Source organism: Boleophthalmus pectinirostris, unplaced genomic scaffold, assembly GCF_026225935.1.
Source record: "Boleophthalmus pectinirostris isolate CB_2022bp ecotype Guang Dong unplaced genomic scaffold, ASM2622593v1 HiC_scaffold_22, whole genome shotgun sequence".
In the NCBI taxonomy this organism is placed as follows: Eukaryota; Metazoa; Chordata; class Actinopteri; order Gobiiformes; family Gobiidae; genus Boleophthalmus; species Boleophthalmus pectinirostris.
This window is the reverse complement of record NW_026571190.1, coordinates 10,162,331-10,189,919: the sequence shown is the minus strand read 5'-3', so window position 1 is coordinate 10,189,919 and position 27,589 is coordinate 10,162,331. Positions and strand designations below refer to the sequence as shown.

The window sequence follows — 27,589 nt, the reverse complement described above, 5'->3', positions numbered from 1 at the left end:
CATTGCTCAATCTCTTCATACACTTAAACAGCATATTTTAGCTGTGTTGAAATAGCTCACACACATTCGCCTGTAGCCTGTTTATGTTTGTAGACTGTAGTAAATATTTGTGTTGGTCATTTATTTTCTTTCTAGCATTGCAGTGTAACAATAGTTCTTAGTCCGCTATGGATACTCAGAAATACTCAGAAATGTATTGCTTCAAACTATTTAAATGCAAAGTAGCCAACTGTTTAAAATGTACAAGTGTACTGTATGGGTCTGTAAAGCCAATCCTAAACAAGAGGTAAATCAAGACTACGGTATGTACGGTATTCAGGTGTTTTTATTTCAAAAAAATATGTTGAAAAATATGCATTCAAGTGAGATTTAGATGCAAAACATTCTTCCCTCCACCAAAAAAGTTAACATCTTTAAGATTTTCACATGCAACATTTTGCCGACGGGTTTGTATTCTATTTTGTTCTATCAAAGCTTTTCCTTTTTGGTTTTCTTTTCAGATTTCTGCGGTGTAAACTCAAAAAGCAGTCTAGTGAGATAATTCCGATCAGACCTACCCCCCGGACTTCCTCTGGACCCCTCCTCTTCTGGCCTGTGGTGGCTTTTGGACCTTGACTCTGGGTAAGGTTTCCACACCTCCACTCTCGGCTCTCTGTAAACAGCAGTCTGTGCATGGGACTCTGTGAGGGGGAGATAGAACCGCACTGTTTTTGTACTTAACTTTTCATTTCACAAAATACACCAATGGGCAAACTTTTGGCTCACTGTTATATAGTGATCAGTTGCAATGACAATTAGTTATGTTTCCAGGAGCATTAATATTTGAGAGAAGGCTGACATTTGATGCTAAACTAATACAAAAATCACATGTATTTCAGAACATGGTTGTGGAGGTCTAAACTGCTGGGTTAGCAGCTTTTACACAGAATAAAACCTATTGCAGATCACATAAGCAAGCAGCAGATATTATTTTTCATTTTTTTAACCAAAATGTCTCTGCAATGCCACCAAATTATACATGTATCCCTGAATAAAAAAATAAAATTACAGAGTAAATTACAGAGCAGTAGGTGAGTTCCAGTGGTGGTGAAAATGGGTTTGATCAGAGCAATGATGAATATAAGATACTTAAGATTACTCAAACATGCATGAATCACTCAAAATACAAATTTGAGAGGAAATGAGAAGGGAAAACAACTATAACATGCTTTAAAGTCAGGTTGGCATAATAGGTATCTTTTAAATGTGCTTGATTATTTATGTTGTAAATTGCTGTTCAGTACTCTCAGATAGGTACATCCTGATGATGGTAAGATATTTTTGAGGCCACAGGTGCCCTTGGGCAGACTGCCAGGAGAGCGACTGTCAGTCTAAGGCCTCTCAATCCCACATTTACACCTTTATTTATATTTGCAAGGTGGATGAAGTGTTTTGTCTCACACTGATCAATCACAATTTCTAACTCAATTTTATTTTGTCTGACTAAAACATTTACATATCCTGAAAATAAATTTAAAATACAGATCAAAAATGACCTAATTAAAGTCTGAACTATGCTCCAAATCACATGCTGACTGGCTGTAAACCTCTTCTTTGATCTAAGCAGATCATTGATGATTTGAGATGATCTTGATTCACATTTGATTAATTGCACAGCCCTTAGTGAAATATCTTGCTCAAGGACATTCAGTTGCACTGGTGTACTGCAGAATCCATCTGTAGTTTTCTAGATTCTAGCCAAACCAGCAACATGTGCCAAGCCCTGACTTTGGTAAGATGAGAATTCAATGTGGTTTTAATACTGTACAGGATTGTTTCTGAGCCTGCTCCAGAAGTGACCCCCCCCTTTCTCTTCCCTTCTTTTTCTCTTTCTTTCTTGCTATTGTCATTTCTCCTTCTCCTCTAACACCCCCCTCTCCTCCTGTCCCTCTTCCATCTAAGTACCATCTTTTCTTACCTCTTTATCTCTTCACTCATGGCTTTCTCCCTCCCTCTGTCTCTCCCCTTCCTCTGTTCTCGCCTTTCACTCTGTCCCTCCCTTCCCTCTCTTTCTGCACTTTTCTCTCCCCTCTCTCCCCCTCTCTCATCTCTCTCCCATTTTGTTATTTCTATCACTCTGTCCCTCTCCTCTTCTGTCTCTCCCTCCCTTCTTTTGTCTGTCTGCCACCCCTCTCTCTCCCATTCCCCTCCACTCTCCCTTCCTCTTCTCTCACCCCCTTTCTCCCTCTTCTCTCTCTCTCTCTCCCCTCTCTGTTTCTCTCTTGTTCTCTCCCTCCTCCCTCTCTCTCATAGACCTTGCCTGTTCCTCGTTACCGCAGCCCCACGCAGCACTACACTCGCATTTCAAAACCAAATCGGGAGGTGTATCCTTGCTCGTTCACTCTAGCGTTTTTCCCTCTCTGCCTCCCGCCTTTCTCTCTCTCTCTCTCTCTCTCTCTCTCTCTCTCTCTCTCTCTCTCTCTCTCTCTGTCTCTCTCTCTCTCTCTCTCTCTCTCTTTCTCTCTCCTCCTCCTCCTCCTTCTCTCCCTCTCTCCTCCCTTGTTTCTCCCCCCTCCCACCCTTCTAGCTCACAGCCTGCGTAAGAACCGACGCGGCTTGCTGCATTGACTGTACCGCGAGGACACACAGAGCCAAAGACATTCTTCTCTTCCCATTTAAACCAACTAAATAAGGTAAGTTCTCTATCATTTCCATTTTAACTATTGTTTTAGCTCCAAATTACAAGCTGATAAGTTACATCATATAATGAAGGCATGTCTAGATTGCAGTAACATGTGAGATGTATGGAATTGTATTCATTGTCCAGTTCTATGTAGATCTAATTGAGTATGTGTTAACAGGTTAGTCAAAGGGGTCATTATTCAGCATACTTCAAGGTAAATGATTTCCAGCCATTGCCTTGTACACAAAGACCTATTAGTCTTTTAATTATTAATTTATGACTAACTTTGCACCATTTGGTAACTACTCTAACAAATGGATTGAGTAACTGTCAGCAATACTGGGAAAAAGAAGCTATTAATAAAGAAGTATATCAAAAATATATATAGAAAAACACTAAATTATTAAATATTTGTGATGAAAAATCTAGAAGGAATTGGTGAGCATTGGTGAAAGTACTGCGTATCTTGTCTATATGGAGTTTGCATGTTCTATCTATGATTGTGATATGTTATATGAGTATTAACTACTGTAATATCAAGATTATCATCAATATACATTATTTTTTGAGACATTAATTTCAGCTATATTAGATCTAAAAATTTTATATGCCTTAGGCAAACTGCGTCAAAATCAAGACTAAATTAAGTAATTAAGACTTTATAAGGGAAATAATTAATTAAATCTGCCTATTACAATGTTGTAAACAATTTTTTGTCAGAGGAGTGTGAGGTTGTTGTGATATATATTCAGTTTGTTGCAATATCGATAATTACAATAGTCAATATTGTGATACTTTTGAGAGATATTGTGCAACCGTACACAATGCGCTAATTGTTTGCCTATGTACTCCTGACCAACTGCTCCTGACAGGTCAGTGGTTGAAGGACAGTTCAAATGCAGGGGACAATATAGTCTACCAAGACAATGTCAACAAAACACAATCTGTTTATTATTATCAATATTATTATTATTATTATTTCTAAAAGGTTTGTATGGTACCATCTGCTTTACTTCACAAAAATTCATAGCACAATTTTCTTAGAGGCAAAATCATGATTTGTATTTTTATTATTATTGATGTACACTTAAAGGTGCACAGTGTAACTTTTGTGGTTTGGGTCTACCACTCTTTTGTCTCCACAGTGATGTAATTGTGTTGGAATGTCCCACAATATTGATTTAAACATAACTATCTTACATTAATGTAATTACAGATTTTTTATTGTTAAAAAATATACTTACTTTAAGTGGGATTGCCTCTTCACAGATCTTACCTGTAACTTGGCCTGTTGACTTCACCTGCCTTCATCCATAGACACGGTGCCACTTTAAATATGCCTCAGGCTATCTGGTTATGTTAAATAAGCATCTTGACAGGAATCAAATCCTGGGAAAAATATTATATTACAGTTAAATTAGTTTAATTAAGGTTATGCATTAAATTCAGCTGGCCAATTTTGAATGTCTACAGCATTTAGATATAATGCCAAATCTGATTATATTGTTCACCCCCATCATGCTTTAAAGGCTCTGTACGTCATTGTTTACAATGTGTTTGAGTAAAATGTGTCTAAATAAGTCCGCTCCATGCTGTCTGTTTATAATTGTAAAATGTTTTATTGTCCGAAAGTCAGAAAGTGCTTGTTAGCTTGCTAGCTGTTGTTAGAGAAAATATTTGTCTCTGAAAAGTGTGAAAAGCGCTTTTAAACTCCTTGTGGTGGATAACTATGATGCTAAGAATGCATAAGATAAGTGAGGAATAACACTGGTCCACTGTTAAAATGAACTAATTCTATTTTTCACAGGAAACATCAGGTACAGCTTTGACAACTTTTTTAATAAATTCAAGTAATAGTTGAGTTGTAAGAATAAGAATAAGATGCAACATAGAACTTAAGCAGGACTTTCTTGTTTTAATCTTTGGAGACGAGGCCCTGATAGCTTCCAGATGCCATGAGCAGACGATTGTTGAAGTAACTTTATCCCTTTACAATAGAACATACAGGAGAAGCTTTGTTCCTCTGGCTCGAGTGGAGCTCAGCCAAAACGAAATACTCAACATATTCACTGGTACAACTCCAAAATTATGAATCTTGTGTGTTTAAAAAAACAGAAAATTGTCTTTGACATGTTTCAGACACTCAAATTCACTCTAATTACCATTAAAACACAATCTATAAAACCCCTTTCATAAAAATGAATAAATAATGTAATATATATCTTGTTCAAAAATAGCAGTGAGGACAATCATATTCTCATAGACATTTTTCCTGGCTCTTGGGACTTTGTCGCCCTAATGAGAGAAGCTCAAAGACTTGGTTCAGTGGGTGGGAATGGTCAACATTTATAGTTCACGCCTTCCTTTCAGCTGTTATGTCAAAGTAGCCTGGGTTTTTCCTGTTATTTTGTTTGCTTGCTTGGTGATTCTGAAAAGTTTATTCTTAAAATGCATGTGATCTAGGAGATGATGGAGATGAATGGAGTGTGCACTATTTTATTGTTTGGCCTTTTGTGACTCCAGTACTTTGGAACAATGGATTGACATTAGCCTTTTGCTATAATCCGCTGTGTTTACATTCATGTTGTATCATGTCTGTCAATAACATGCACTGTCCCAATCAAAAAAATAAATGACTCAGTCATTTGAGATTCTGGTTCTCAAGATGATTATTCATCAGCGCAGTGAGTGAATTCTGGAGGTTCTGAGCTTTCATAGGAGCTATGGCTTTTCTGTCTGATATACTGAGAAAAATGTGTATTTTTCCTGTGTGTCCTCTATGCAGGTTAAGGCACTGCTGGTGACCCCAAGTTGCAATTGTATTACCCTTTTTAAAATTGTATAACTAATGTGGATGAAGTGTCTAATACATACAGCACGATATTTTTTACCTGATTATTGATTTTATAAATGCAAGAGTGAGACATTTTAATACCACACTGTGGGACATTCTAGAAAAAGCAATAACATCTCTATATAGAGATGAAGGCAGCAGAGTCTCCTTCAGAAAAGTTGCCTTGTGTATCTTAAATGTTATCATGTGGTCTTAAACTAGTTCTAATATAGCTCAACACTGTCCTACAGCTTGTCCAGAAAGGTTCAATCTTGTCAGTGACTCAGTGGTTAGACCTGAAGGTTGTAGGGTCAACTCTTGCTTAGACCAAGTTTTGTTGTTGTGTCCTTAAGCAAGATATTTTACCCACCTTGGGTAGTATGAATGTGGTGTGTGTGTGTGTGTGTGTTGGTGGTGGTCTGAGGGGCAGGGCAGTTGTGGCTACAATAGTAGATTACCAAGTATAGAGTGAACCAATGGAACCAAATCATGTCAACACACAATCAAACCAGTACAAGCAGGAACAAATGTACAAATGTTAGCACAGCATATATTTTACTCCAGATGCCCTACTCTTGCAGACACAGCCCTTTTTATCCTGGCGTATTGATGACACATTGCGAGTCTTGATCCTTTTTAGCAGGATTATGGTGTTGCATAGAGAACCAGACTTTAATTAAACGTACATGTAACCGTTTAATCAGTAGGACGCATCAGTGACACAAAGAGATGATGTAACTGTATTTGACCAATCACATCCATGCACTGAACAATGCTGTAAGGCTGAGACAGACTTTACTGTCCTCATAATGCCAAAGTGGAGCCTGTAGTGAATCTTGGACATTCAAGTGGTTGTTTTGTCCCACGAGAGAGTGAGGGAAGTTTTGTATTTATTTTTATTCAAATAGGCTGTCATAAGTCATATTACTTAATTCCAAAATGTCTGTCTTCTTTTTGCACAATTACTCAATTACTGAAAAATCATATATATATATATATATATATATATATATATATATATATATATATATATATATATATATATATATATATATATATAATTTTTTTTTTTTTTTTCTCATTCTGTTTCCAATTTTGTGGCCATTTACTGCGGTCCAGACTGCGACTATTAACTAACTAGTGGCTGTGTGAAAACAAGCCTACTGTGAGTTGGGTTACTTCTCCAGATTTGACCTGTAACTTGCCCTCATGGTGTCACCTGCTTGTCTCCATGGAGATTTAATTTGAGGTTTAATGCCATATTGTGGAACAAGATCCAACATGGAGACATATTGAATTCCATAGTGTTTAAATGTGCTTTATATATATACTGTCTATATTTGAGTATGAGTGGAGTATATGGAGCCTTATCTCTTGTTTGTGGAATTTCAGCCTAAGCACTAAAGCAGAGAGAGTGGACACTTCTGACCAAGTTTGGACATATCATACCATGTCATACTAGAGGGATATTTATTAAATTTATAGACAGATTGTTTAATAAACTGCTGATGTCCTGGTTTAGACTTGATTCACTATTTGGTTCAATGCCTCGTTGAATCCTAAATTGAATGTATCGATGATTCCTGGTTTAGTTCTGCTTTAATCCTTGTTTTACCCCTTTTTAACATTTAAATCTGACTTTCTTAGACCTTTCTAAGTATTTTTGGTGATAGTATTTTTTTTTCCTTTCATTGTTATCTGTAAGGTAATATAATGGGACTTTAAAACATCTCTCTAACTGGAAGATAATTATGTCTGGAAAACCAACTTGAAAAAAGTTACAAATCAACAATGTTTACCTTTCTGCCTCCATTATAAATCTAATTACATGCTTTCCAAAAACATCCTCTCATTTAGATTTCCTATTACACTTTCACAGCAGGTTCCATGACTCATCTCAGAACTAAATCAGGACTAGGACTGAAATATAAATGATCAAGGACTGAACTAGGACCAAACCAGGACTAATATGGGGCTAGTATTTTCAGAAGTATTGAAAATCAGATACTAATGAATACTAAAACTAGTATTGAAACTAGATACTCATTTGAAAAGTGATACTAATTGATACTTAAAAAGTCACATTCACATGACCTTTCTGAATAGCTTTAGAATGATCTTAAACTGTACAAGAGCAATTATAAGAGCACATAGTCTAGTATACACCCATGGACCTCTATGGAACCTACCTGGACAACTAAGGGATTATGTAAATGGTAATATAAAAGAAAGTACTATTATTTGATGTTGGAAATCACATTCTATTGTTTTTATTTTTATTTTTTTTATATCATCATGGTATCGGAATAGGTATTGAGTCTTAGCCTTAGCCTAAACCAGCAGTGAAGCAGGATTGAAGCTAAACCAACTAAACCAAGACTTAACCAGGACTACTTTACTAAACGTTTGCCAGAAACATACTTTAGAAGATTTCCTGTTACAGAGCATGCTCCATGACTCATCCCATATCAATGTATTAAAACAATGCCTCTAGTTTGGTGCTGAGATGCTCTTACATAACATTATATTTGGACTCTCCTCTGGCCCTGGTCCAGCGCTGCTTCTGCTTTTACTGTGGTCGTTTAACATCTCAGACATTTAGAGCTTTTTCAATTACACTAATGCTCTGATGCTCTACCTCTCGGTTATCTGTGAAGTAGTTAGTATTTCATTTTCCATTGAGATTATCTTCCATATTAGCTAATCTAATGTAGATTTATTTATGAATTTACTCCTTTACTCCAATTTTAAAAGTTACACCCAAATGTGTTGAATGTGTTTTTTTGTTTTTTTTTACAAGAAGCAATATAAAATCAAAATCATGAGAAATTATTATTATTACTATTTACCTTAGATGGACAAAATGATCCACAGTGTGGCATTAACATATATATCTTGCATTTATTCAGTTGCAGGTGTTCTTATTGCTTAAGCATACTGAAATAATGCATTTTTACGAACAGGGTCGCCTCCACCACAAATCATCCACGAAAAAGTCACATAGTGCTTCTTCAATAGTCCCCATTCAGTCTCTTTGGAGGACACTGCACTGACTGGTGTAGGGTGCTGCACTGATTCATTCATTGTTACGTTTTTTTCCAGTTTTGACGTCATTTGATGCGTCCACTGCATTTTAATTAAGCAGAACTGCAGACACTCTCCTCTGAAAAGAGTCATCGCAGGGAAAACTGTGATAGAATATTACAGAATAGCTTTTGTTATCCTCATAATTTAATATTTTTGGTTCAGTTTTTCTGAAGCAGTGAGTGACTAAGCAGTATGTGTCGCTATGGCAACACTTTGACTGTAGCTGGTCTCTGCATCACGACTACACCAGGACTGAACCTGGACTAAATCTGGATAGAACCAGGAATAAATGAAGACAGAACCAGGATGGAAGCTGGACTAAACCAGGAGTAAATAGGACTAAATCAGCAATGAAATAGAAATGATCAAGGACTGAACCAGACCAAACCAGGACTAAATTGGGACTAAACCAGGACTAAATTGAGACTAAAAACCAGGACTAAATAAGGACTGAGGTAGATCTGAAATTGGACTAAACTAGGACTGCACGGAACCAGGACTAAACCAGGACTCAGCCAGATCACAGAAGCCAGACTAGACTAAATCAGGATTAACATTCACTTAAGATGGACTGTACCAAGCCTAAATTAAAAACGATCATTGTGTGACTAAATCAGGATTAAACCAGGACTAAACCAGGACCAAACCATTAGTGAAGCCGGACAAAACCAGGACTAAACTATAGGACTGAAAAAGAAATGATCAAGGACTGAACCAGGACTTGAATAAACTGGAACTAGCCCTGGACTAAACTCAAACCAAACCAGGACTAAACCGTGATGGAACAAGTACTAAAACAGAACCAGGACGACTCCAAGTTTAAACCAGGACCAGACCAGGAGGATTTCTGTGTTACTGTAACATGATGAGAGGAGGTTTGGTGAAAGGTGAACCTGGGTCTTTGTATCGAGCTCTGTGATTGGCTGAGAGCCCAAATGAAACACCACACCAGTGCTGTATTCTGAGCCTGCATTATTTTACACTGTGGAGGAATAGGCACTTTTAGATATAAATACATGTATCTGTAACCATGTTGAAATTTAGTTTACAGTTCTCAGGCATGATTATTGTATTATTTTGAAAATCCTATATTCCTGTAGAGTTGGAAGCAGACAAAATATTAAGAATATCTGAGCAAGAAAGACACCTGTAATTTTATAAATGCAAAAGAATAAAAAAAGTATTAAGTGTATATCACAGGTTAAACTACTCACTAAAGCATAGTTCACATCATTATATTTAAAAGGCCCATATTATGCTATTTTCTGATCTATACAGTTATGTTTCTTTATGAAAAACACACCCGGAGCTGTGTTTTGTTTAACATACTGTGGAACATTTCAAGCAAAGTAAAAAAATCTCCATGGAAACAAGTATTTGCGGATCTCCCTACAGAACAAATACATAGTGTCCCTTAAAATGCACAATCTCAAACACATTCTAAACAAATAGTACTAGTAATACTGGCTCCATCTGAGAGGAGGACTCTGGCATACTTGTCTTAAACACTTCCTTTGTTGAGTGTATTTGACATATCCCTATAGCCTAAATGTGGAATCTCTTAATGACGGATTAGCACAGTGGGGTGAAGTATTGTAGTGGTCAGCTGCAGATGTCACTGAGCGCACTCCTTTGGTTTGGTCTCATTAGAATCAAAGTGAAAACTCCTGGAGGTCAAAGATCAGCGCCGTCACAAAGAACTGACAACAGCTCAACCAGATGAAACTTAAACAGGCAAATGAGGGAGGTCCTTAATACAGTAAAGAGTTAGTAGAGCTGAGCTATTTTGGACAAATATCAAGTATTGTGATTAGATATGTGATTTATGTTTTAAAATGATTGTACAGTTTAGATTTAAAACAGACCTAATATGAAAAGCAATGATTATCAGAGCTTTTAAACATGCTATAGTTGTTTGCTCTTCTCATTTACTCACCTGAAGTTGTATTTGGAATGATTTGTGCATGTTTTAGCAATCTTTAATGGCTTATTTTTAAGACGCCATATTGCAGATCAACATTTTCACTGGTAATCAAGCAAATCAAAACAAAACTTCTTTTATATGTTGAAATCAAGAAAACAAAACAAAAACGTGGTATATTTTTTGCTTTGACAATTTTGCTTTGCCTTGCTGCGCTGTATATTTCATGGTTTAAAGGTACAGAGTGTTACTTCATATCATCCCAGGATGATGGGGAAAATTACATCATTGGTCTGGAGCTCTGCAGAACTGTTACATAACCATTTACACAGGGAAAGTTAGGGGGAGTAAAACTTTTGAAATGTTTTGACTGATATAGAAAAAAAGCATTTAAGCATTTAAAGTTTGACCAGTGTAACTCTGTGAAGTCATGGACGATGAAAATAGAACATTTTGTCCCCAAGATAAAAAGGAGGAAAAAGGGAAGCAAAGCATTTAAAGAGGCACTATGTAACTTTTCTAATGGAGGATTCAAAAACCTTCTTTTCTCCACAGAAATGTTGTTTTTTTCTAGCATGTTAAACAAAATGACATAAAACAATATCCATGAAGACAAGCAGGTGATTCTCCTCCACCTAACAGATTTTGAATGCCTGTATTTCAAAAAATGAAAAACAGACAAGTTAATGCCATATTGTGGAACATTTCAGGCAATGCAATGACACACAGTCGTGAACCCTGCACCAGAAAACTTTTAGCCGATTTCACCTTTAAGCAGGTTTGGTACATTTTGACAGACAACAAGTCAAAGCATCTCCAAAACAGCATCTTTTCTGGCCATTCCTGGTAATCTTTGTTTGGATCTGGTTTATGGTCGTCCATGTTTACTTTTGGTCTAGTCCTGGTTTATTCTAGATTTGTTTTGTCCTGGTTTAATTCAGGTCAGGTGTGGTCCGTGTTTAGTCTTTAGTTTAATAGTACTGGTTTAGTAGATATCATAATCAGAAAGTTGTATTGCCATTGTCCGTGAACTAGGAGTATTCTTCAGCAAAATGCAATATGGTGGAATGTAAAACAATGAATAGTAAATATTTAACTACAATCAAATAAAAGGCATAACTAAAATAAGGTGTTAGAATAAAAATAAACGTCAACTTAAAGAGTCGGGAAGATTTGAGGTTCCTGGACTCTTAAATCTTGGTTTAGTCCTTGTTTAGTCTCAAATTGAGTTCCTAATATGTCCTTGTTTAACTCTGACATAGATCTAGTTTTTCCTAAAGTACACAACTGTTAAAGATGCTATACCTTGTTACCACCTTAAAAGTGTTAAAAACAGAATTTGCAGTGGTCCAAAGTTATTCCTCATGTGCGCAACGCTTTCCTAATATCCACATTTTTTATAGTGGTGATTTCTTAAGCACTCTTATTAGTAACTTTCATAGACCAAAGCCACACACTGTGATGTTAACAAATAGCGTGCTAGCAGTACATTAGCCCTGCTTCCTTTTTTGCAGACAATAAAGACACAGCAGTCTCATTTTGACCCTTTGGATCTGCTAAGACAACATATTTGTACTGAACCAAAACAACTTTTACTTACTCACGTTAATTTTACTAATAATTTCTTAAACTACCAGTCTCCAGTGGAGTAGATTAACTTGAAATACTCTGTTCTATTCTTGTGTAATTACTCCCCCCTCCCGTTGTCTCTGCTGCATCCTGTGTTCATGACTGTCAGTCTCTGTCAGTCCATGTTTCCTCAGACTCTGTCCTCCTTTGGGCCAAACCTGCTCAGCCAGCGTTTACTAAAGCTTCCTTCAACCCACTGCACTGTAAACAAGTGCATCCACAAACTTGATGCAAAACAATTTATCCTGTTTAACAAGTTTTGATTAGTTTTGATTAGGGCTACATTGTATATGGCCAGAATATATAGAAGTATATCGATATTGTCTTGTGCTATAAATATATGGCAAGAACATTTTATTAGATGAAATTATGTTGAAGCCAAGAAAACAAAATAAGTCAATATCAAACTGCAAAGATTCAAAATTCAAATCATGTTTTATTTGATTTTATTTTGTCTGATGATGATTTATAAAATTATATATGAGTAGTAATGGGCAAATTTATTGAAATTGTTGAATTAAAATGACTCAAATTAGGATTAGTATGATTTTTTTTTTTAATATCACATATAGTCCATGCACAGTAGTACTTGGAGGTACCGCAACTTCCTAACCTCCTCTTCAGTTTTACACACCAATTCTTGTCAGGGATGGAGGGGTTGTTCTAATAGGAGTGGACAAGACTCAGGGCAAGATGGAGAGATGTGACCAGTTTAAGCCAGAGTCATTTTCAGGCTTCGTTTGAGTAGTTTGTGCAGAGCCAATATCTGGGACAGCTCCTCCGAGTCTGAGGACCAGGGCTGGATAACAGGATATAAGACAATGCATGCTACTGATAGAGATGTCAGAGACTGCTACACTCAAATATGATATATGAACAATTTAGATTAGATAGATAGATAGATAGATAGATAGATAGATAGATAGATAGAGTAATATTAAGAGCCATACTAAATAAAATATACTTTTATCTGCTCAGTATTGTTTTAATTTGAAAAAGGGATATTTTCTATCTTATGGTGGTACTTAGATATTTAGTGAGTTTGCCGCAACCTAAGTTAACCTTAAGTGTAAAAGTGTAACGTTTCTGCTGGTAGGTCTGCCACCTGCTTGTCTCCATGGAGATCTTATGTTCCATTATGTTCCAGTGTATAGCATTTAACTCTCTATCTTGAAAAGTCCATGCACAAATAGTCTAGTATTGTCAGTGCTGTTGCCATGGAGATTTTGAAGTGAACATTTTCCTGAACTGGCAAAAATTCAGACACAGAGTTTATATTTAGCCTCTGCATCGCTCAAGTCCCACAATATTTGGAAAACCTACAAAACCCAACTCTTCTGCCCACTCATGAAGTGAAGAAACAGCTTGTGTTGATTTCAGTGCCTATAAGATCCTTGAAAAATGAGTCAATATTTAACTTATTAATGTGTGAACTCATAGCAGGAGAAGAGAGATAGAGCCTTATTTATTCAGTAGGACTCACGGGCGAGTGGAGGGGCTGTTTTTATTTTAGTAACTACACTTTTTATGTTGTGCAATATAATTATCCTGCAAACCAAATTTTCACCATATACTGTTATAAATAAGTGATTTTCTAGGCACTCAAAGGTAGTAATTAAAATTTGATGATGCTTTCACTTCACAGTCAGACTGATTTTAAACACAGTAGTGAATAATGAAGAAATATATTTACAAAAAACATGTAAAATCCTATGGTTGTTGTTTTAGATAAATAAAATGTAATTGATATACTGACATAAAAAGAAGCACAACCCATCAAATTTATTTAAATGATGAATATATAAATAAATAGTTATAAATGAGAAAGATAATGTTTATGTAGGTTATGTACAAGTGTAGAAGCCTTCTACTTTGAAGCAATCTATTTTGATGATTTAGTTCTCGGTTCCTCTCTCCACCTGTGGGATGCAATAGTCCCAGTTCTCATTTGGAGCTCTGTCCTCGTTTTGATGTTTTAAATAGCAGCTTTTCTCGTTTTTGACCCATATAAACCCGATCAGGAGGTACCACTGTGCAACGATAATGCATTCTCTGATCACTCTATGAAGCTGCTCTACTCTGATGTCCTTTAGAAGTCCTTTAAATGGCAATTCCTGGTTTGAGCTATAGAGGGCAGTATTTCACAGCTCTCCAACTGTCTTGTGTAGATTGTATTATTTTGACAGCTTTTAAAAAATGTGTTATTGCTTGGAATGATAGCAAGTAGGACTAAGATTTTAACTTATACTTAAATCCATTCTGTAGATTTCTTATTATCTGACTTGGTTCATGCAGTTTAAATTTTATTTTGGTTTACATAGGGAGAAAAAGGTATATAAAAAGAGTATATTCTGATTCTGTATAATATTCTAACTTCATTCTGTTGCAAGTAAGGCTGCACAATGAATCGTGATTAAATTCAAAATGCAATTTGATCAGATAATTATTACATCACAAAGTTAAGCTGAAATTAAAGTACAACTGTGCCTGACTGGTCTCGGTGATCTTGTTGCTAGACTTGGTTAGGACTACCTTTGCAGGAGGATTTGACCTATGTTGCATGTTTTGGGTTAATGGGGGAAACCGGAATGCCCAGTTATAGAAAAAATAGAAAAATCTTGTTGTGAAAACTTGTAAACCTCTACGAACGTGTTCTGAAATGCAAGGGATTCTAGTTTAGCAGTTCATATTTCAGTCTTCTCTCAAATGTTAATCCTCCTGGAACAGAATGCTTCTTTTTAAACAGGTATTGCAAATTTAATCGTAATTGCAAGATTCAGAAAAATCAGAATTCAGTTTTTCTGCCCTACTTATAAGGAATTAATTAAATTTATACTCATTGTAACAAGTATGTTCTTCTGCTTTTTTGCAGGATTCATCTTCAAGTAGAGGTTTTGAAAAAGAAGAAGGATAAATCATCAATGCTGCAATGGGATGACACCCAGTGGGCTGGACACTGGATCGCCTCACCAACGATTACTAAATTCAAAGCATAAATTGAGAAGTACACACCTTAGGGTTGTTCGGTAGACTTAAGTAATAACAGATACTCCTTATTGTAAACAACTAGGGTGTGTTAATTGCAGAGTAGTTAGCACCTCCCTTCAAGCAGATATATGGCGGTGACTTTTGTCTAGTTGACAGAATTCTTTTTGCGACATAATGCGAGCTGACTGCTTTATAACTTCTTAAAATAAGTCCAAGGAACAACATATGTGTATGGCTATCTAACTTATTTAGATCTAGGCCCACAATACTATACTATTATAAAAAATGTAATCATTATCTGAACTATACAGACTCTAAAACACATACGAAAAACAAGGACAGCAGTATTATTAAAAGTGAGTGTCAAAAAAGAATAAATAATTTCTGGTTTTCATCAATAATACACTTTATTCATAAATATTCTCTATTTAGAAGCCTTCAGTCACCATATTTCCACTTTTTATTTGGATGATTAATGTATTTAAGGAGTACCAATTTACAATAGAAATAATTATTTGACTAGTCAGCCACAAAAACATTATTAGTTGCGTGCCTATTTAGATACCCTGTACTTTTTCAGCCCAAGATGAGTGGTTCTCAACAGTTGGGGTGTGTCCCTGGCAGGCCCAAAACTGGGTCCAGCATGAGACTGGCTTTGCACAACTCTGGAGACCACAACGGCAATGCATTTCCTATCTCCTCTTCCTCCTCCTCTTCCTCCTCTGCTTCATCGTGTTTGGGCGAATCCTCCCCAGAATCTCTACGAAGTTTAAGCAGTTTAAACAGCCCCGGGCGGATAAACAGTCCCTTAGATTATGACATGTTTGAAGTAACTTTATTGACAACAGTGATTGATGACAAAGCTGGTGACATCGTAGTGACAAAATGGCCACCAGAAGAAGAGGAAGAGGAAAGTGATAAAACAGATTTGGTTTATGTGGAAAGGGTTCAAACTATCACCGACCAATCAGAATCAAATGATAATTCCGTTTCAGTCTACCTAGATGCAAACAGCAGCCAATGTACTCCTGAAATTTGGAATGAAAATATTACTCTTGCATTATCAACAAACAGTGCAACTTCAGAGAGAAATAGTGATAAAAGTAGCGATAATATTAGTCGTAAAAGATCATTAACACCTGATTCAACCACAGAAATACCTGATGACGAAGATGACGATGAAGAAGCCATGTTTTTGTCAATTGGTTCAGATATGGAATTGCAAAGAACTAGCTTGACAGCGATAGTAGCAGCACGGTGGGCTAGCAAAGAAGCTAAGCTAGCTAACAAAGATGAGCGTGATATTGAGGTGATGAACTTCCAAAATACTACGGAGACAGTTTCACCGAGGGAGAGAGAAAACAAAAGTAGTGAAGATTGTACAGCAAGTACCAAAGATGTGGGAAAACAGATTAGTGATGACAAAATTAAGATACAAATGTCGCCCCCTGTCTGTGACAATGAAGAAAAGTCAATAGAAGTCCCCAAAAATGACTTGCAGAAAGCTGGGAAACCAAGAGTGAATGCGATTGCAAGACCTATAGCTTCCAAACCAGATCAGAAGTCAAGGAAAAATAGACCTGAAGAATGTCAAGTCCAAAGTGGGATCATGGGCGACCTCCTCTCCAACAAAAACAGCCAATCAGGTACAAAGAAAAATGTATCTCAGGTTTAACAATATCCTATCTTAAAGGTGCATTTTGTTACTCTTCTGGTGTCTCCATAGAGATAGATACTGTTACCTCTTTTTGCAGTTTACCTCTAAAATTATCCTTCTTTTGTAAATTGTAAATTGTTTTTCTTTCACAGAACAAATCTTCTCCAGTCCACATGAAGCGACCCGCTGCTACCATAAACCCTGTTGCTAAACTCCAGAGACCTCCCCTCAGTCCGATGAAAGTGGCCATTTTAAGACCACTAAAGGGAAAGTCCAGACCGGGCCCAAACCAGAACCCAAGCCCGAACCAGAGAAACCGGTCTACGTCTGTGAGCTCTTTGGGGTCAGAAGAGGCCACTAATGTGGGAGCCTCTAGGAAAATACAAGAGAAGGAAGTAACATGTGAATCTGTAGAGAGTAAGCATCCAAACAGATCTGTGACTGAAGAAACTAAGGGTGAAGATGCTGCAGCCAAGGAAAAGGTCAGTTTGTGTTTTTGTGCATATTTTTTTGTGATTTCTTTTTTTTAAGTTCACAGTTCGCATTTGAACATATCCAGGAGCATTAATATTTGAGAAAACACTGAAAATAAGAATTGCTAGACTATTTAAAGGTGGACTAAGTAACTCCCACCACCTGCTTCTCTCAGTGCATATCTTATTTCTTTGCCTATGACATTAAACTAAAAAATACCTGGAAAAACATGGATTCTTATTGTAAGCAGGGTCATCTCTGTACAGATCAGACCTGCCACCTGATGGAATTATGTCATATTGTGGAACATTCCTAAGTTTTGACAGATATTTACATGATGTGAAATCCTTGTAATCTTTCATGGAGACAAGTAGGTGACATACCCATCAGCAGAAAAGATGGATAGGGCACCCTTAAGTAGCACATGTGCTCCTTGGGAAGTGCATGACAAGCAAACAAAGCACCCTACCAGATCTGTTACACCAGTGAAAATAAGAATACAGATTATATAACTATGGACAAGAAGAGTGCGTGCTAAAGTGTACACGCCTCCCTCGCCTTGGGGCAAATGCATAGGTCACTGAAGGCACCTAGAGATGATGTCATACTGCTCCCAAAACAAAACAATGCCACAGGAACAGATAAGGCTAAAAGGCACAATGTTTCTGTTGTGGAGAACTGAGCTGTAATGCATCAGATGGGTCTATTGTTATTTAATATGGGATCAGTGGGAGCACAATAGACTTAAAGGTGTCATACACTGAGACTACAGTGGAGAATGTGTGAACTTCTTAGCGATGAATGTGTTGGTATTGATATGTGGAAGGCAAAAAAACACCTGATTATAAGGCAGTGCTCATTAAATTAAAGACACACTATAAGACTTTTCAGGTGGGTTGTATGACACTTGCTTGTTTCAATGGAGATGTAATTGCTTGGAGTGTTCCACACTACAGATACTCAATTACGGATGTATTTATTGCTCAAAGTACATTCATTCTCACATTGCCAAGTTAGAACTTGCCACCAGGCATCACCTTCTGCCTGGATAAGTGGGCAAAGCATTAAAAAAAAAAAAAAAGTTACATACACAAAAATCTTTCATCCTTTTTAAATGTCCAAACCTTCTTTTGAAAACATAACCATAACAATTTATATTATTTTTATATATATATTTGTAATATTTACTGTAGGGTACCGCTTCAAAATGTTATGTAAGTGGGACAGTTGTGCGTGGTGGGACAGCTAACCAAACCATAAAAGAATTAATTCAAAACACATTACTTTGCTAAATTTAAGATGAAATTGAAGATTATTTTAATTTACTACATGTTTTTCATTTTAGCTGTGCTGCTAATTAGCCATTTCAACATACTTACTTCTTCATTGTTGCAAGTCGAGGGCAAAGACACATAATACATTTTCTGGTAAAGTGTTTAATATTCTCTTGCATTGTCAAACACAAAACAAAATATATTTATAAAGCAAGATGTGTGACCTTTTTTAAAAAAAAAAAACTATGCTAACATGTTTTTCCTTAATGATTAATAGCTTCTACGTGCATGCAAATACAGATTCCAATTATACTTATGGAAGGAATGTGGACAGCACAGAACAGGTTCTATTTTCTAATGAAAACAATGGACTAAAACAGATTTTCTCACAGAGTTTGACTCACAACAAAGTAACTGCTTATGTTCCTGTATGAATTTAAGATTAACATTAAATAGCCCATGTTACACAAAATTTATTCTTGTGAGCTTTAAGCCATGTTATAATGCTGTTACATCATCAAAAACTACCTCGAATTGTCTTTTGTTTCATTCACACGTTTGAGTGAGCATTGTTAGTCTGTATATCTCCAAAGCTCAAAATGCTTTGTTTGTTGATAGTTTTCAAGTAAACAGCTACATTTGACCTTTAGTTCAGTAGAGATGATCAATTCTAGGGTTGAAACTATGCAAATGATTCTAGTGAATGTGTATGGAGCTTGAAAATACAGTTGAGTGCATGACATGGCATCACAAGGTACAGTTGTTTCTGTTTGAGAGATGAACTCAGCCTAAATATGCCAGGTTTGTGTGTTAAACACATATTACACATAGGTCAGAAAACAGTGTAATAAGGGTCTTCAAAACCACATTCCCATAGGGTAAAGTCTCAATTATACATAATCTAAGGCAATGAGAAAACCATACTTCTCAAATGTAAAAAAGTCTATGACAACTTGACATGCAATCAAACTGTAACTGTAGTAAATACAGTAAGTAGTAGGGAGTAGTATGGAGTCAGAGTTAAGTAAAATATGATATATAACTGGAAATTCAACTTCACTGTTGGATCTAGCCATTGTTCTCCTGTCATATGCTGTCCTCCCAGGTCTTAAGATGTCATGTTTGTGATCTACAGAATTGTGCAAGAAGCAATTGTAATACATTTAAAGGTGCCTTTTTTGGTTCTGTTTGATTCTGTTAAAATGTTATTGCTTTATGTGAAACGTTACACTATATCACCTCCACCTCACCAACAAAACAAACTTTTAATTATTGCAATTTAACACTAAAAATAGTGACATTTCCAAAGTCTGGACTCTGCTCTAAACTGCATGCTTTTACTGACAGAGGGTTGGCTGTAGACCTCTCCAGTAAAGATACCCAAGCTGAACATTGACCATTACAAATGACAGAATCTCAGTCTTGATTAAAATTTGATTAATTGCACAGCTCTATTTCAACAGAAGCAATGTCCATGGAGACAAGCAGAAGGCATTGTCTTTTTGTTGTTGCTGCTTTGGCATGTTTTTAAAAGTTAATACCTGCCCCCCAAAAAATATACAATCAAAATACCTGGAGGACTTCTGCATCACAGGAGTGTCAAACAAATGCATTCAGAGATACTGACTTCAGGGAAACAAATCACAATGTACTAAATATGACGCCTCTAGCAGGTTTGGCAAGGAAAAATTATTTATGCAACATGTGAGCTGATCGGGTCTAGCCCTGCTTTAGTCTAGTTTAGACGGGCTTAATCTGGTTTTGTTCTGAAATATGTTTTGTTTGTTTCAGTTTATAAAGGGCAATGTTTTCTATAATCCCTTTTTAAATTTGCAAAAGTTCTGGTTTAAAGGTACAGTAAGCAAGTTTCTGAAGGTGTATGCATGATTCCATGGAAATAGAAAGAACATCCTTAGCAATATTCCCCTTGGAGATACATTTTATTGTGGAATATTATAGCCAAAGGAACAACATTTCCATGGAAACAAGTAGGAGACCATCCTCCAGGCCAAATAAATGTCAGGTTTGTGGAGGTGCAAGCCAGCTCAGAGTAAGAACACATGGTTTTCAGTGCAATAAACCAAAATGGAAAAAAAAAAAACAACAACAATATGCTATTTATTTATGTCGTGTGGCTAAAAAGTTACATACTCTGGCTTTAAATCTAGTTAAGGCCAGGTTTTTGCCCAATACCATGAACAAGTTCTCTATACATCATTTTCCACCTGTCCATTTGGCTGCAGTTGTGCTCACATTTGTAATCCAAATTCAGTGCACATCTAAACATGTCCGCGAGCACTGGCATTTGAGAGAAGGCTGAAACATGAACTAAACTAAAACAAGAATCCCATGCATTTCAGAACATGTTTGTAGAGGTCTGAACTACAGGGTTAGCAGCCTTTACAGAACAGGAACCCAAAGTGACAAGTGACTAGTTGTTGAAGGCAACATATCAATCATTGTAGCTTTTGTGATTTTCTAGGTGCAACCATTCAAATTACACACACTTTTTCCATATTTGATTTGTTTCTGCCCTTTCACATGCACCATCTCTCTGTTGTTGTTTGTCTCATATTAAACTCTGCTAAACAGCTTTGGGCTCTGGCTCTCTGTCTCTGCCAAGTTGCGTGTTGACACTTGATTGAGTTTGTGTTTGTATTTCACTGTAATCCATCAGCTCTGAGTCGTGGCCTGGATTAAAGTCAAGACCTTTTCAGCTTTAAAGGCGCTGTAGTTGATTTTCTTAAAAAACATGAAAAACTTTATTTTAAACAGTTTGCAGTGGTCCAAAGTTATTCCTCACTTACCCTATGCATTCTGGGCATCCTAATTATTCACCACAATTAATTTATGAGTGTGTTTCACAAAAGTAACATTTTTACTGAAAGGGAGTTTTTGGTAGAATATAGATGGTGTCAAAGTTGTAATTATATTTCTTTAAAAATATTCTTTTTGCATATGACCATATATTATCAAAATCAAAGTTACATTTTCAATTGTGGCTTTTCATCAATTTATTTATTTGAATTAGGACAGTGCATAGTAATTCTCATCTGTCAGCGAGCAGCAGAGTTCACGATGTCAGTTTTTGTACTGATGTATCTCATTGTCTCTACTAAGCTACAAACATGCATTTTTGCACCGTTTTATTAGAGGCTAAAGTGTTTAATATGGAGGTAACCACATTTCAAGGGTTTTGGTAACCATCCTTCACATTCTATACCATAGAGATTCATAAGTGAAAATAAATAAAACTAAAAACTTGGCACAACCAAAAACAACCCAAGGCAGATAAAAACATTAAACATCAATTTAAAATTCTGTTAAAAAAATGTATCCTACATTGAAAACTACTGCGCTTTTGTCTGTGTACTTTTAAAAAACCTAGGCAGTGACTATTTCCTTTTTTCTCAGAGGAACAGGAAGCCAGACTGGGCTCTCTCCATGTGTCTGTATTTATGAAGTGTGAGTGTGTGGGGGAGGGGCACACAGAGAATACCCCATAAGGAAAAATGCTATGCTTCTCTCAACTATAAGCCTGCACAAAATTAAAACAACAGAAATTGCACCCAGTTTATTCACTCTTAATCACTATGGCAGTGGGTTTAATTTGTCATAATTCTGAAATCCATTGACAGGTATATTAGTCCTGCTGTAGATTTGATTTGAACCTGAACAGAACGTGTTTAAGTCTGGGTTTAGTCCGAGAGATAATTAGAGAATTTTTTTTTTTATTTGTAAGTGTGAACTCAACCTAAAATGTGAAAACACTCAGTCTATATGGACATTTGTTGTCAAAATAAGCACTACTCAAAACTACTATAAATACTAAATGTGCACTATAGAAGGCCAAGTTACAGATCAGATCTGTGGAGAAATGACCACACTCACTGTTTTTAAAGATATTTTTGTGCAATATAAACATATGTAATTGCCTGAATGTATGTTAGATAAGTTTAATGCCATAGTGTGGAAAATAAAGGGAAAGAAAAATAACATACCCATGGTAGCATATCCCCCACCTGAAAAGTTACTTAGTGCTTCTTTAAAAATGAAGTAATTTTAACCAGATTTTTTACAGTGTAGAAACATGCTTTTTGACTTGTGGCTTGCCTACAGCACACTGCTACAGCCCCTCCCTCTCTCCTCCTCCTCTCCTCCCCCAAGTCTCTCTCTCTCTTTCCTTCACTGCATTTCCTCTAGTTCCACATTTTTTTACTAAGAAATGGCCAATGCTTTGGTTTCAGTGCGGACTTCTGAACTGCTCAGATGGGACAGCATGACTAAACATCAACTTTTTTTACAGAAAGTATCCACCAAATTGGGAACTACAACTACTTCTACAACTTCTACTAGACCACAAGCAAAAGGAACTAAACTGGGAGTGTGTCAACCTCCAGGACAACAAGGGAGCTCTGGACCGCGTCAAGCCCAGAATGATGGCTCATCGCTGGGGCAAGCTGGACAGAGTCCCCCTAATGCTGCTTCTGGATCTCCGACAAAGCAGAGACCAAACCTGGGTAAGTTTAACATTTAAAACACACGCTTTGAGTACACAGCGTGCGAATGTGTTACAACTAGTCATTTTGTCAGTTCTGAATTCCTGCTGTCATGCAAGTCTTACAGTCTACCAAACCTATCATTTGACATTGGTACAGTGGCCAGGAGTTTTAAGTAAGAGGATTGTTATACTTCTAAATTGAACACATATGCTTTTGCTGTGGGGAACATGAGCCAACAGCATGCAAATGATCACAACTCATCATTGTTAAGAAAAAAATGTGAATTATGAAACTGGATCTTGATTTCAATAGATTTGACAATAATCACTGATCTATAACTAATAGTCAATATTAAATGGCCTATATTAGGCTATTTTCTGATATCTTATAATGTTCTTTCCTCATTTGAAACATACCTGGAGTTTTGTGTTTTGTTTCATTCACACAACACACAAACACTGCATATTTAGGCTGAGTTCTTCTCTCAAACTGAAAACACTCTGTTTCACCTTGTTATGTACAGGAAGTTGCTCCACTGTGTTTTAAACTTCATACACCTTCACTAGAATCATTTGGATGATTGCAGCCCTGGGTTTGCCCATCTCTACGAAGCATTTTGAGCTTTGGAAATGCAGACAGGTTAATATTGCAAGATTACTCAAGCATATGTGAGCTTAAATCTCACAAGAGTTTTGCTGAATATAGGACCTTTAATCATTTTACATTAGAAGTGTCAAAAATGCAAGGAAAACCATTAACATAGAATATTATCGTTGGATGTATTTTTTGCAATTTGTGTGAAGAACCACTGGTATAACTAATAATTATTTTACATTTGAGCTGCCAAAATGTTTTACCCATAAAATTGTATTGTTACTTCAAAATTGGAAACACATGTATTTGCAAACAAGATACAAATATTTCACAACTACTCATTTGGTCAGTGCGAAATTCCTTCTGTCAGTTGTTCAACCATCCAAGTCTATTTAGTCTTCGAATGGTTTATGATGTATTGTTGTAACTGACTGGCGTCGCATGTAGGGTTGACGGTTTGAATGTTTTCCATGCTGCTGTTGTGTTCTTGGGCAAGACACTTCATCCACAATGCCCACTCCACATAGAGATATGTGGTAGGAAGGTCATCCGGTGTAAAACATTTACAAAATGTGGTGTACCAAAATGTATACGTTTTGGTTTTAATACAGAATCATTTTGTTTTCCTACTTTATTTATTCTATTTTGCCCAGAACAGATTTTTTAATTGCGAAAAATTCTTTAAGGTGCACCGGCTTGTCAAAGCCTGATCCCGTCAGATCTCAGAAGCTAAGCAAGGCTCGGGCCTGGTACTTAAATGGGAGACCACTGGGAAAATCAGGTGCCACAGTGGGTGCCAGTCGTTGTGTCCTTAGGCAAGGCACTTTACCCACATTGCCTAGTATGAAAGTGATGTGTGTGTGTGAGTGTGTGTGTGTGTGTGTGTGTGTGCGTGTGCGTGCCTGCGTGTGTGAGTGATGGTGGTCAGAGAGACCAATGGCGCTGATTGGCTGGCAGCTGCACTTCCGTCAGTCTGTCCCAGGGCAGCTGTGGCTACAATAGTAGCTTACCATCACTGTATATGGAGTGATTGAATAATTCTCTATAAAGCAACTTTATGATATAAGTCTGTGGAAAGCACTCTTTATAAATAAAGACTTAACTTGCTTACTTACCATGTAATTTTTCTGTTGGGGGGCTGTCACCTGCTGTTATTGCTTTGTCTGGACTGTTCCACAGTATGGCATCGTGCAGTTATTCAATTGCAGGTAAAAACTTTGTTCAAACTACAAAACTACAAAAAACATGCATTCTTACAATGAGTGGGCTTACTTCTCCACAGATCCACAGAGAATTGTAACTTGGCTTGGTCACTTGCTTCTTACCATACAGAATACAGATAGATCAGTCCATACTGTGGAACAATATAGGCAAACAATTGCATTTCCATTGTGACAAGCAAGTAGCAGACCCTCCACCAGAAAAGTTAGAAAGTGCACGATTCATTTGATATGACACAAAATAGCTTTCAGTATTGTTTTCCTGAATAGAAAAACAAAACAAAACATTTTAATCTTTAACATGTCAAATCCTCCAAAAGTCTGACCTCTGTTCCAAACCACATGCTTTTCCTGACAGATCATTCCATTATAAAGACTGAAGCGTATTATTGACAGTTAGAAGTTACTCAATCTTAACCTTGAGTAACGGTGCTGTACCTGATTTTTACTGTCTTAAAAAAGGTATTTCTCATTTGCCTTATTAATTCTGAGCATAGTGTGTTGGCCCAGTATACAACTAGCATGCAAACAATGCTCTTCCTGATGCTATGATAAAATACATATAGCACACAGCTGCCCAATTTTTACCTGCTTATACAGTATATCTGTAAAACTATTTTTTCTCACTTGCCCATAGAAAAAAAATCAGGTACAGGCCCTTTTAAATTTAATTAATTGAACAGCCCTATGCATAGTAGACTCAAGAATCACATTGCCTTATGGAGCAGAGTTAAATGGCTGTTGCATTCCTCTGTGCGCCTGTAGAAGGATTTCCTACAGACTTAAAGTGGAGCGGTGAGAGACAGGCATGTGCTGTGAAAATGGTACAGCAGTGTATGTTTGTTTTATATGTATGTGTGTTACATAAGACTTTGAAGATTTGTTTTTGAATCTAAGCTGTGAAGGAGTAAATAAAGTAATCTAATGTTATTGCGTTAGAAGTATAGGATTACATTCTTTACCTTTTACTGGTAGTTTGCAAAGAAAATCAGTTTGACCCTACTCTAACAGGGTTGCGTTCACGTGTCGTCACAGTTTTCTAGAATCCCCCATGAACATTGAGCTGGTGGACAGGTCAGACTGCTATGGTAGAATTTGCTTTTGTTTTGTTTTTTTAAATCTGGTTTATGGTTATTATCTCTGTAATTACTGGCTCTATCCACATGAAACAAAAATAAAGTTCTCTGTCTTCTCTGTCTTTGTGAAAAATAAAGAAAAAGGGAAATACTTTATTTCACAATAGCATCATAGTAGTAGCACCATTATTCAACATCAAAGATGTGATTGTTGTCAGTTGAAATTCTTGCCATAAGATTAATATGTCAAATTTGTGGAGCCAATCCCTTACAAATAATGATAAGGCCATGCCCTTCATCTGAAACTATAGAGTCATTGTTGTAAAATGTGAACATAACCCATTTGATTCTGTTGTTCTGTTTGTCATCGTTTTAGGCTTTATTTGATATGACAAATATAGGAGTAAATAAAGCGTCATTAAATGGCTGGAGTCTGGGTTTTAACCAATGGCAAAAGGCGGTCTTTAGTTCAATGACTGAAAGGGCTATGTGGATGTAGTGTCTTGCTCATGAGTACTACAGCACACAAATTCTTAGTAATAAAATACATTGACTTTCTGCAATCGTGAAGAATGTGATGGAAATTCCTGTCATTTTCTGCATATTTTTCATCTTTGCCTAAAGGAAATTAAACTTGACTGTGGATATAGAGGATTTTTTTTGTCATTTCTGTACACACGTGAGCTCTGTTTGGCTGGTTTCTGTCTGAGTCTGAACCCTATAATTCTCTGAGTCTGTGTCATTATCATCAGAGGCTCTAAACTGGAGGGGCCATAAGTGTGTCGAATGCAGTCAGAACTAACCACACCCCACTAACCTGTCCATACGCTGAAACGATGTTAGACTTTAATTGAAAATAGGTAGAATTCAGAACAAAATTTATATTTTTAGTATGACATTAAATCTGTTTTATTTAATGTAGTATCTAGAAAAACAAATTAGCAATGTTACTGTCAATTGTGTCGAGAGATTTTATTTATATATTACTCACCATTCACTCACTCACACACCATATTCATACTAAGTACTGTCCAGGCCTAACCGCCACTTCAAAGATCAGTCAAGGTCGAGCATTAACAAGGAGCTTTGACCGTTGTGTCAAGAAGTCATCAGATGATCTGCACATTAGTGATATAGGAGGAGATGGGGAGAACGCGGGTGTTCCTCAAAATCTGATGCAGTGTTTTGAGAGCTATAGCGCTCAAATGTACAATAACAAGCATTAAATGGATCTTACTGTAACTTGTTATATCTTATGCATTCATCAATTCTGTACATTTGGCTGTAAGTTTTCAGTGAGTGGGCACAAGTCAGATGTCCTGCTAAAGGTCACATTGCTCTGGACAAAGCCTCTTCTGTTTCTTTTTCCTCTCTTTTCTTCCTTCTCTCTCTCTCCCTCAATCTCTCTCTTTCTCTCTGCTTTCTGCTTTTTGAATTGGTCACTGTTGAGTTTCTCCCTGAAGAGACTGTCAGAAGATGTTAATTTGATCAGCATTAAAGTTGCCATACTTTTTTTTCCTCCATGTATCTGAGCAGAATTACTCTTGCCCCAGTATACATTAGCATGCTATCTTTTTACTTTACTGTGACAGCAAAACTCTGTTTTAATCTCTGAAAGTTGCAAAATGCACTCATAAACTCATCGTGGGGGAATATTTACAGTTGTCAGATT

General features: G+C 36.6%; 1 protein-coding gene across 1 annotated transcript in view; it reads left to right on the top strand.

Moving 5' to 3' along the window:
• The first annotated feature begins 546 nt into the window (after positions 1–546).
• LOC110167575 (microtubule-associated tumor suppressor 1 homolog) overlaps positions 547–27,589 on the top strand; it is a 71,752-nt gene continuing 44,709 nt past the window's right edge. The window contains exons 1-5 of the mRNA XM_020932938.2: positions 547–621; positions 2,567–2,672; positions 15,005–16,766; positions 16,930–17,259; positions 22,832–23,045. Coding sequence (XP_020788597.2) covers positions 16,951–17,259; positions 22,832–23,045 — 523 coding nt within the window. The 5' untranslated portion in view covers positions 547–621; positions 2,567–2,672; positions 15,005–16,766; positions 16,930–16,950. The remainder of the gene's footprint in view (positions 622–2,566; positions 2,673–15,004; positions 16,767–16,929; positions 17,260–22,831; positions 23,046–27,589) is intronic.